This window comes from Rana temporaria, chromosome 4 (assembly GCF_905171775.1).
Source record: "Rana temporaria chromosome 4, aRanTem1.1, whole genome shotgun sequence".
In the NCBI taxonomy this organism is placed as follows: Eukaryota; Metazoa; Chordata; class Amphibia; order Anura; family Ranidae; genus Rana; species Rana temporaria.
Window position 1 is genome coordinate 144,402,897 of NC_053492.1, and position 12,028 is coordinate 144,414,924.

The window sequence follows — 12,028 nt, forward strand, 5'->3', positions numbered from 1 at the left end:
TTTGTGATCGGTTTTCAAGAAAGGAAGAAAACCATGGTAAATCACCTTCTGCGACTTCTGCTACCTTGGCTAGTCGCATCAGTAACAGTTTGTGGTCTACCGTGTCAAAGGCTGCGCTTAGGTCCAGCAGAACCAGGAGACAAGATTCTCCTTCGTCTGCGGCCTCGAGGGCATCGTCCCATATTTTGAGTAAGGCCGTTTCTGTCCCGTGTCCGGGACGGAAGCCTGATTGTAATGGATCCAGTAGATTGTGGGTATCTAGATGCTGTTGCAGCTGTTGTACCACTACTTTCTCCATTATCTTGGAGAGAACATTTAGGCCTGTTATGGGACGGCAGTGAGTTGGGTCCTTGGGATCCAGGTTAGGTTTTTTCAAGATGGGCTGGATTGTGCCCTCTTTCAACAGGGATGGCACTGTGCCTTCCTTAAATGACTGGTTTATAAGCTGTGTGATGGGTGGTGCCAGGATGTCGGCACATTCCTTCAGCAGTTTGGTGGGGATGATATCATTGGGCGATGTGCTGTTCCGCAAAGCACCAATGATATTTTTTGTGGTATCGATGGAGATCGGTTCCAGAGTGAACTTTGTTGATTGTAGAGCGTTTCTGTGGGTGTTTTGTGGTTGATTGACGGTGGGGTTGAGGGGGGTATTGTTTTGCAAGATGCTTTCCCGGATTCTTTCAATTTTGTTGATGAAGAAATCCGATAGTTCATTACAGAACTCTTGGGTGTCTGAGTTGGGGACTTCAAGACATCCTGGATTCATGGTCTGGGTGACCATCTTGAAGAGTTCGCGGGGGCGGTTTAGGGCGCTGTTAATCGCCATAGAAAAATGATGTTTCTTGGCTTTGAAGATTTCCTTATGATATCGTGTTGTTATTGCCTTGTAGATGATGAGGTTATCCTCTCCAGGGCTTCTTTTCCAGGCGGCTTCCGCCCTTCTGCGCTCTTGCTTCAGAAGCGACAGCTGGTTGTTGAACCAGCCAGACTTTCTTTTTCGGATGCAGGCTTTGCGTTTCGGTGCTACTAAATCGGCTGACTGTAGCAGGGCTGCGTTTATGGCATCCAGTGTATCTGCGGCTGTTTGATGTGGATGGATTGTTTTGATTCTGTTTCCCAAGGTAGATTTAAAGAGTTCCGAATGGAGCTTCTTCTGAGATCTAGCCCAGTGTATTGTCACCGGCTTGGGTGCTTTTATCACTGGGGGAATTTTGGAGATTATGAAATTGATTGCATGGTGGTCTGTCCATGGCAATGGTTCATTTTCTAAAATGCTTATTTTCAGATTTTGTCTGAAAATTAGGTCGAGTGTGTGACCTGAAGCATGTGTTGTGATCTTCTTCTATAATCTGCTGTCCATATTACAAACGGGATTTTTTAACAACTTTGAAAATGCATGTTTAACCACATGTGTTCTTATCAAACCATTTGGTTTCACAGTGTACTATGTATTTTGATATACTTTTAATAAATTATTAAATATATCTTTGTTATACTGTTCTATATATTGCACCGTTACAGTCCCACTGTTGTCCATATCTTTTCATCCATACAGAACAGTCATTTCACTCACAACACGGGCTGCCATTGTTCATTGAGCGCACACCATTATATAGAAGAAACACATAAATACCACTGACATCCACAAATACTTTAATAAATCTTTATCTAATTATCTATATAGACTCTTAGTAACTTTGGGGCAATGGGTTCATTTCTATAAAAATGACAAATTTTACACATCTCCTATTTACAAATTTCCATGTAAATATGCTTAATTAATTATTATAAAACATAGAATTAAGACTCTTAAAATATAAGCAAGAGATAAAATAATATTAGAATTAGCTTGAAGAATGACAGCTGTATCATTGCACTGCATTTGCTGTGGCTTAGCCCCATCCTCCACCCCTTGGGCAAAGGGGGAAGCATGTTTTATAACACTGTTTTGTTCACTGGCTAGGCAACATGTTTATATCACTAGTACTTCTCTGAGCACTTGTCGTGACCTAATAAATTAAAATTACAATCTATGTCCCAAAGAGGCAAGTTCTGCAGAGGTTCATATTCAGGTCAATCTGTGGCATCAAGAAAGTTCATATAGGAGAGGCTTCCAATCAGGAATCAGCTTTTGACGATGTACTTCGCAGTCCCGTGTTTGTTCTACTGATTGATCGAAGAATACATTGTTTCTCAACTGCAAGATGCTTTGCTGGGTCCTCTCGGTAAGTGATCTTTAAGAGACAGAAAAAAGCAATCTCAGTCTGACAGCAAGTGATGGGCAGCAACCTTCAAATAACGAAAACACATATAGTAGCATTTTGCTGCGGTTCACTTGACAATTTCACCCTTCAAAGCCTCCCTACTGGCAGCTGTGGGGTTGCAGTGGCCAACTGAGAGCCCTTAGGTCACTAGCTGTCTTTAGAAAACTTACAGCTGGCCACAAGGGGACCGTTTGATGTAGAGGTTGTTATTTTTTTATCCTAAGGCAAAAGAAACATTACTTATACAGGTGTAAATAAACATATTTTTACTTTTAGGGAAGTTCCCATTAGGTTAGATCTCGAAAGCAGAGCACTTAAGTCTAGTTAGAGAAAAAAAGTATCCCATCTTACATCACATGAAATCTGTCAATACATAGGATGGATACAGACAGGTGAACAAGGATCAACATGCAGAGCAAGACAAGTAGAGGACATACCGATATTCCCTAATGTATTCAGTGAAATGTTAGACAAAGAGGTAGAGAAGCGGAACAGGCAAGGGTCACATGACAGCTGAGAGAAGAGAGAGAATGAATTAAAACAGTGCTGGGATGACAGTATATGTACACAGAAAGCATAAACATAAGCAGACATACAATGATAAGGCATCTTTATGATTATGGTTAAGAGGAAAAGATGGTGCATAGTATGGATATGTGAATGAGTTTAAAGCGGTTGTTCACTCTGTAAAATAAATAAATAAAAGTCAGCAGCCACAAATCTTGTAGCTGCTAAATTTTAATAAAAGGACATTTACCTGTCCAGGGATCCAGCACTGCCCTCTGGATGCTATGGGCTACTGTTCTATACATCTCTCATAGCTGTTTACACTGTATAACAGAACAAACCTAAAGATCTTACTGTATCTCTAGTTAAAACTTTTTTTTTTTTTTAAGATTTGATAGAGTGGGGGGAGGATTAGGCCATGTGTCAGGTTTTTAATAATGTCTACTGGGGACATTGACCCCTTTATTTGTACTGCTGACTATTGTCACCAAGAAGGAAAATGAAGGAAAAGCCAACATTTTAGAGTTGTCCCTATAACAAAAGGAAATCTTCCAATGGACATGTCTGTTTTGTGGGAATTCTTCTCTAATGCCACGTACACGCGACCGTTTTTCGGGTTGTAAAAAATGAAGTTTTTTTTAAATGTCATTAAAAACGATCGTGTGTGGGCTACAGAGAATTTTTCACGATGTAAAAAATGCCCATTAAAAATTTCAAACATGCTCTAATTTTTCACAACGTTTTTAACATTGTCGTTTTTAACGTCATAAAAAATGGTCGTGTGTGAAAAAAACGCGCATGCTCAGAAGCAAGTTATGAGACGGGAGCGCTTGTTCTGGTAAAACTAGCGTTCGTAATGGAGTAAGCACATTCATCACGCTGTAACAGACTGAAAAGCGCAAATCGTCTTTTACTAACACTAAATCAGCAAAAGCAGCCCCAAGGGTGGCACCATTTGAATGGAACTTCCCCTTTATTGTGCCATCGTACATGTTGTATGTCACCAGGCTTTGCTAGAGCATTTTTTTTTCTCGATCGTGTAGGCAAGGCCGTTTTAACAATCGGGTTGAAAAAAACATTGTTTTTTCTAGACTATTAAAAACGTAATTTTTTACAACCTGAAAAACAGTCGTGTGTACGTGGCATAAGAGAAGAATTCCCATCATTTCAGGACATTTCCTCTAACTTTTGATTGAGTCTCTGGGCCAGGAAGCGAAAAGTAAATTTCCTTATAAACAATAAACAGAAAGGGTTTTATAAAAAAAAATTTGCAATACACTTTAAAGGTACATTCCATTTAGATTCAAATGTAACACAGAAATTTGACTTGCTGCTGGAGCTGCCATTTTAGGTACCCGTACAAAAAAAAACATGCAGCTGCTTGAGCATTGTTAAAGTGATTGTAAAGGTATGTATATATTTTTTAAATAACAGACATGTTATACTTGCCTGCTCTGTGCAGGTGCCTTGTCCTGCGGAACTGCACACAGCTACCCTAAATCTCCTCTCCTGGGGTCCCTCGCCAGCATTCCTGGCTCCTCCTCCCTTCCAGGTGCCCCCATAGCAAGCAGCTGCTATGGGAGCACTCGTGCGGGCTTGATCCTGAGCCAGGCTGGGTGCATCTATTCCAGGGGTCTCAAAATGGCGGCCCTCCAGCTGTTGTGAAACTACTAGTCCCATCATGCCTATGCTTGTGGGAGTCATGATTATAACTGTCACCCTTGCAATGCCTCCTGGGACTTATAGTTTCGCAACAGCTGGAGGGCCGCCAGTTTTAGACCCCCGATCTATTCAAATCATAGGTGTGTGTAGCCTATTGCATTAGGCACCCCAAAGCTCAAAAACACATGCGTGTGTGTATACTGTTTATTTACAGCCCCACTCCCCGCTACAGACACACACAGCTCTGGATTGAGTGAGGAGTAAGTATGGTGGTGGGGGGTGGGGGTGGCGGTGGATTACACTGCTACCTGATCATTTAATGCAGGGAGTCCATTAAAGCAAAAAAATGTCATGTCGTCAAAACCACTTTAACAGATACATGAAAGCCAACTACAGAACAATGCAGGGGACTGTAAAATATCAAATGTAGGCAGGCACCGACGCTCAGGGATGGACTGGCCATTGGGACTACAGGGAGTTTCCCGGTGGGCCGATGGCTCAGTGGGCCGGCTTCAGTGACAGCGGCCTGGGAGTTTCTCACTTCTGCCTAATCTTGTCCCATAAGGGGGGGAGCACCAAACTGATTATTTGCCCCGGGAGAAATAATGTCTAGCTTCCCCACTGGTACTGCCTATAAGAGGACCAGTACCAGCCGTTCTACTCTAATAAAGTAAAATGGCTAGTGAAGGGGGAGAGGGGGCTTGGGTGGCCGGGGGGGGGGGGTGCGGGAGTTGTCTGGCCACTGTGGGAGAGACCTGTCAAAGTGGGCCAGTCTGGATGAAGTCCAGGGCCAAATTTTTGTCCCAGTCCAGCCCTGCCGGCGCTTATATGTTTTTAACTTATTTTTATGTAGGATGATGATAATTATGACTAGGGGAAGAATGGCACACAATGGACATACAGTGGTAATTATAACAATGATTAGGTAAAGACCCAATTCATATTTGTCTTACAATCATTAAGAAACTGTAATATACACTTCCCACAGTTCTCATCAAAACACCTAAAAAACGGAAAACATTTACAACTGGAAGAACTTTCTGTATCCTCCATCTTCTATGATGCCACACACACACTTAGTGCTATATACAAATCAGGGTCATATGCATTATCTCACCGGCTCATTCATGACTTCAGAGAGTTCAGACAGAATGTCCTTGTAATGGGCTTTCATCTCTTCTTGATACTCTAGCTGATCCTCCTTTATCAGCCGTTCATTCACTTCTAGAGCCAGACCACAGGTGTCTGCGAATTGTCTGCAGAAAAACACAGCTCAATGAGTACAGGTTATAGTATCAATATGCCAAAAATCCAAGTCTTACCATAGTTATCAGACTGGAGAGTAGAAAAAAGTACAGTATGAATGCAAAAAGTTTAGTAACCAACAATGACTAAGGAGATTCCAAATTTCTGCAGTCAGCTTGGTTAACGTGACACTAAATTATATTCTTATTTCATACACATCCTATACTTAAAGAGTAGCCCTGATCCTCCTCTTCTTGGGTCCATTGCTGCTGCTCCTGGCCCCTCCCTTTTGCCTAGTGCCCCCATAGCAAGCAGCTTGCTATGGGGGCACCTGAGCAGGCTCAATCCTGAGCCACTGCTCTTTGTGTCCATTCACACATGGAGCATGGCTATGCCCCACCCCACCTCTCTCCTTATTGGCTTACTGGCTGTGATTGACAGTAGCGGGAGCCAATGGCTACCACTGCTGTCTCAGTCAACAAAGAGGGAGAGACCTGGGAGAGTCAAGGCTCTCATGCATATCACTGGATTAAGACAGAGCTCAGGTAAGTTTTAGGGGTGGGCTGCTGCACACAGAAGTTTTTTTTTACCTTCATGCATAGAATACATGATGGTAAAAAACCTTGAGCCTTTACAATCATTAAATTGTTTCTGTGTTTTTTTCACTTTGTTTGGAGTGAGCAGTGCATAATATTTGCAGACATGTATACTGCTCTGATATTTGCAGACATGTATACTGCTCTATTCAAACTACAAATCCCATAGTCCATAGTTCATCTCTGGGGTGGGCAAGAGAGTTGCCGGTACCTACCCACGTGGGTAGGTACCGGAGCATGATGGGACTGTGACATCATAAGAGGCCTATATAAATCGGTGCGAACCACGCACCCGGCATTACAACGGGAAGAAGCGTTGTGTCAACATCGGAAGAAGGCAGAAGAAGGAAGAAGAAGAGCGGGCTGGCCGCCTCTAGTAATTGAGCTAACACGAAGATAGCGGCGGCCAGCCCTGAAGAAGAAGGCACCAGAGAGCGAGCGGGAGAAGAACTGGGGAAAGCCGAGATGACAGCAGAGAGCGGAGAAGATAGAAGAAGACCCCCGAATAGTGGTAGAAGACCCCCGGAGAGCGGAGAAGACCCCCGGAGAGCGGAAGAGAACCAGACGGCGGTGAAGACCGACACCCCCCCTCGCTGAAGAAGAAGGCCCCCCTGGTAAAAGAGCTAAAGAAGAGAGGGGGGCCCCGCGGAGCTGACTAATAAATTACTTTCAAAACCCTGTGCCGTGTGTTTATTTTCTTTTACACTTTGCCTCCAGGTGAATGGGTAGGGGTACGATGTACCCCATATTCATTCACCTAGGGTGGATGAGAAGGAGAGGCGGTGATGGCAAGCTCTCCCCCTTTTCCAGTTAGAGAACATTTTGCATTCATTCAGCAAGTGCAACTTATTCTCTGAATGGTGTTTGTGTTGAGTGTATGATATCCTGTGTTCAGAATGCTCCAGGGCACCCACTCAGCACGGGCCCTAGAAGCAAGTGAAGATCATTGGGGTAGCAATGTCTACTTCAGTGATTTCCAGCTTCCAGGGGCATCGGCCAGGCATGTTATATACAGTGCCGTGCAAACGTATTCGGCCCCCTTGAACTTTGCGACCTTTTGCCACATTTCAGGCTTCAAACATAAAGATATAAAACTGTATTTTTTTTTAAGAATCAACAACAAGTGGGACACAATCATGAAGTGGAACGAAATTTATTGGATATTTCAAACTTTTTTAACAAATAAAAAACTGAAAAATTGGGCGTGCAAAATTATTCAGCCCCCTTAAGTTAATACTTTGTAGCGTCACCTTTTGCTGCGATTACAGCTGTAAGTCGCTTGGGGTATGTCTCTATCAGTTTTGCACATCGAGAGACTGAAATTTTTGCCCATTCCTCCTTGCAAAACAGCTTGAGCTCAGTGAGGTTGGATGGAGAGCGTTTGTGAACAGAAGTTTTCAGTTCTTTCCACAGATTCTCAATTGGATTCAGGTCTGGACTTTGACTTGGCCATTCTAACACCTGGATATGTTTATTTGTGAACCATTCCATTGTAGATTTTGCTTTATGTTTTGGATCATTGTCTTATTGGAAGACAAATCTCCGTCCCAGTCTCAGGTCTTTTGCAGACTCCATCAGGTAGTCTTCCAGAATGGTCCTGTATTTGGCTCCATCCATCTTCCCATCAATTTTAACCATCTTCCCTGTCCCTGCTGAAGAAAAGCAGGCCCAAACCATGATGCTGCCACCACCATGTTTGACAGTGGGGATGGTGTGTTCAGGGTGATGAGCCGTGTTGCTTTTACGTCAAACATAACGTTTTGCATTGTTGTCAAAAAGTTTGATTTTGGTTTCATCTGACCAGAGCACCTTCTTCCACATGTTTGGTGTGTCTTGCAGGTGGCTTGTGGCAAACTTTAAACGACACTTTTTATGGATATCTTTAAGAAATGGCTTTCTTCTTGCCACTCTTCCATAAAGGCCAGATTTGTGCAGTATACGACCGATTGTTGTCCTATGGACAGAGTCTCCCACCTCAGCTGTAGATCTCTGCAGTTCATCCAGAGTGATCATGGGCCTCTTGGCTGCATCTCTGATCAGTCTTCTCCTTGTATGAGCTGAAAGTTTAGAGGGATGGCCAGGTCTTCGTAGATTTGCAGTGGTCTGATACTCCTTCCATTTCAATATTATCGCTTGCACAGTGCTCCTTGGGATGTTTAAAGCTTGGGAAATCTTTTTGTATCCAAATACAGCTTTAAACTTCTCTACAACAGTATCTCGGACCTGCCTGGTGTGTTCCTTGTTCTTCATGATGCTCTCTGCGCTTTAAACGGACCTCTGAAACTATCACAGTGCAGGTGCATTTATACGGAGACTTGATTACACACAGGTGGATTCTATTTATCATCATTAGTCATTTAGGTCAACATTGGATCATTCAGAGATCCTCACTGAACTTCTGGAGAGAGTTTGCTGCACTGAAAGTAAAAGGGGCTGAATAATTTTGCACGCCCAATTTTTCAGTTTTTTATTTGTTAAAAAAGTTTGAAATATCCAATAAATTTCGTTCCACTTCATGATTGTGTCCCGCTTGTTGTTGATTCTTCAAAAAAAATTACAGTTTTATATCTTTATGTTTGAAGCCTGAAATGTGGCAAAAGGTTGCAAAGTTCAAGGGGGCTGAATACTTTCGCAAGGCACTGTACATAATTACATTGTTCTAAGCTGGACCAATGTAACTATGTAAAGCATTTCTATTCCTGGAATTCCTCTTTAAACTATCAGTGACCCAATCTCCATCAGGAACACTGGATATATATTTATTTTAATATGTTACTAGTGTCACTACTACTAATAATAATACTAGTACTACTAATACAGCTGGATACAGAACAACAGATGGCCACAGATGGGCAGATATGTGACTGAGAATTATTGGAGGTCCTATATGTTGTTCAATGCTGTATCCTGGCCTAGGCCAACAAGGCCTAGGCCTAGTGCAGCACTTTGCAGGGGGCCAGCACGGAAAGAGTTCCCACCGGCTTGTGCTACACTGTTAGTGTAACGCAGTCTGCTTCTAATTTTGACTGTCCTATCAGCCTGGACCACAAACCTTCCTCACTGTGCTATATGTATTCTGCTTTATAAATTTGTGCTTAACCACTTAACCCCCGGACCATATTGCTGGTCAAAGACCAGAGCACTTTTTGCGATTCGGCACTGTGTCGCTTTAACTGATAATTGCGCGGTCATGCAACGTGGCTCCCAAACAAATTGGCGTCCTTTTTTCCCCACAAATAGAGATTTATTTTGGTGGTATTTGATCATCTCTGTGGTTTTTAGTTTTTGCGCTATAAACAAAAATAGAGCGACAATTTTGAAAAAAATAATTATTTTTTACTTTTTGCTGTAATAAATTTTCCCAAAAAATATATATAAAAAAAATGTTTTTTCCTCAGTTTAGGCCGATACGTATTCTTCTACATATTTTTCGTAAAAAAAAATTTGCAATAAGCGTTTAATGATTGGTTTGCGCAAAAGTTATAGCGTTTACAAAATAGGGGGTATTTTTATGGCATTTTTATTAATATTTTTTTTTACTAGTAATGGCGGCAATCAGTGATTTTTTTTCGGTACTGCGACATTATGGCGGACACTTCGGACACTTTTGACACATTTTTGAGACATTGGCATTTTTATAGCGATCAGTGCTATAAAAATGCATTGGATTACTATAAAAATGCCACTGGCAGTGAAGGGGTTAACACTAGGGGGTGGGGAAGGGGTTAAGTATGTTCCTTGGGTGTGTTCTAACTGTAGGGGGAGGTGGACTCACTAGGGAAAATGACTGATCTTCTGTTCATACATAGTGGCCTGTGCGAGAGCCGACGTATAGCTACGGGCTCTCGCGCAGGGGAGCTGACCTGCCGTCGTAAAACAACAGCGGCTGGTCAGCAACTAGTTAAAGTAGAACTATAGGCAACACTTTTTTTTTTTCATTTTAAATAGAGTAAGGGAGGGTTATAACCCCTGTCAGTTTATTTTTTTACCATCTCTGTCCCATTGCAGAGATTTTCCTTCATTTCCTGCCCCATAGCCAAACAGGAGGTGAGAGGAAATATATGCCAATTAAAGGAATCCATTGCCCCCCCCCCCCCCGGGCCCTAAGAACTAGTGTCCCCATTCAATAATTTCAGGGTGGGTCTTAAACAGCAAGGGGGTGGCCTTAAAAGGAAGGGGTGGGTCATATTTAAATTATGGGGTGCACAAGTTTAGTCAGGCCTAGGGTAGCACCAAACCTAAATACACTACTGATGCTGTTTGATGTCCTGGACCTAGCTTGTTCCTACCAACATATTTGAGTGGTGACTGCACATTGATACTCTCATATTCTTTTCTCCATAATATAAATTTGCAATATTTGCTCATTCTTTGTATAGCAAGGCTGAGGGAATCACAAGATTACATGCAATAGACTCACAAAAAGAAGTGAGAGTAAAAACTATCAACAATCCAAGGTTATCATCAAACCCCAATTTTAAAGTGTCTTGTCAGTCATCCTATATTATGGTTGTGTGTAGTGTCAACATATACTAAATCTGCTGCCCCAGCTTAAAAACATTCAGCCAAGTCAGCATCGTTCACCACAGATATGGCACCATTTTCAAGGGGAATTTATGCATATCTGTGGTGAAGAATGCTGACTTGGCCGTGTTAATACTCTAAAAATGGATATCCTTCCTCTTTCCTTTATATTTACAACACAATTCCAATTACTTCACCAAAAGGTTTATGGTGACTTGAATGAATTGGTCACATCTCGTATGCCCATTTCTCTCCTCGTCTACCATTTGTCGGTTTCAGGGTTGACAGAGCTTTTTATCCTTGATCACCCCCCCACTCTGGTTTTCCCCTTGGATCTCCTTTCTAACCCCTCCCCTTTTCCCTGTTTCGTCTTAGCTTATATTCACTTAGTTGTATTGTGGCTTTCAATTGCCTACTTAAAGCCCGTAGCATTTAAAGCTTGCCATACATTAATAATTCATTTTTGTTCAACTAGCGGGTTGAAGAAAAAGATCCGATTCCTCAATCCACATTTTCTAGGTGGATGGGGGAATCACTATGGCTGTGCTACTGTGTTCTGATGACAGGGAGCCTTCCCCACTGTTCGAATACACTGATCAGTGCTGCCAGCTATAGCTGGCGACACTGATCGCTCGAAAAAAAAAACTCAACAGGATTGCTGTCTGTGCAACCAGTCTGCCCATACATAGATCGAAATTCAGCCACTGAACTGACAACATTTTGATCTATGGCCACCCTAAGCCACACTAAAATGTTTTCAATATTTATGGTTTTAATTTGGTCCTTGCATCCTATATAGTGTGGTACAGAACTCATATTTTATTCACTGACCTATGTTGTTTTGTACATGTGTATGTTTTGTGTATGTTTTTTCTTGTGTGATTTTTTCTATATGTGGTAGAGAACTTATACTCTACATACGGACATATTCTACTATGTACCTTAAAAATCCTTTGACAAAAGAGCTATTAAAGAGTATGGAAACCCAACATTTCATATTCCTGATATGTGCCTGCTGTACCATGTACAGTACTTAAAAAGTATTGTGTTTTCTTTGTATTGCTTCCTTTGTGTGAAATCCCTGGTGTTCCTGCCAGTCCCTCTGCTTTCCTGTTAACAACTGACCACACTAAGCAGGAAAACAGGCAGGAGTCAGTTCTCTAGCTATGCTGGGAACTCAGCCTGCTCTCCTCCAATGACCCCCTCCCCCCCTGCATGGCTTTTCACTGG

General features: G+C 42.2%; 1 protein-coding gene across 13 annotated transcripts in view; it reads right to left on the reverse strand.

The window, feature by feature from the left end:
- Window positions 1-1,636: 1,636 nt before the first annotated feature.
- Window positions 1,637-12,028, reverse strand: part of DOCK10 (dedicator of cytokinesis 10) — a 433,376-nt gene continuing 422,984 nt past the window's right edge. For 12 of the 13 annotated variants that reach the window (XM_040349133.1, XM_040349131.1, XM_040349129.1 and 9 more), the window contains 2 exons: window positions 5,551-5,689; window positions 1,637-2,234 (listed from right to left, as the gene is read on the reverse strand). In XM_040349133.1, coding sequence (XP_040205067.1) covers window positions 2,118-2,234; window positions 5,551-5,689 — 256 coding nt within the window. In that variant the 3' untranslated portion in view covers window positions 1,637-2,117. Of the gene's footprint in view, window positions 2,235-2,701; window positions 2,778-5,550; window positions 5,690-12,028 lie in introns of all 13 variants that reach the window. The other variant, XM_040349126.1, reaches the window with a different exon arrangement.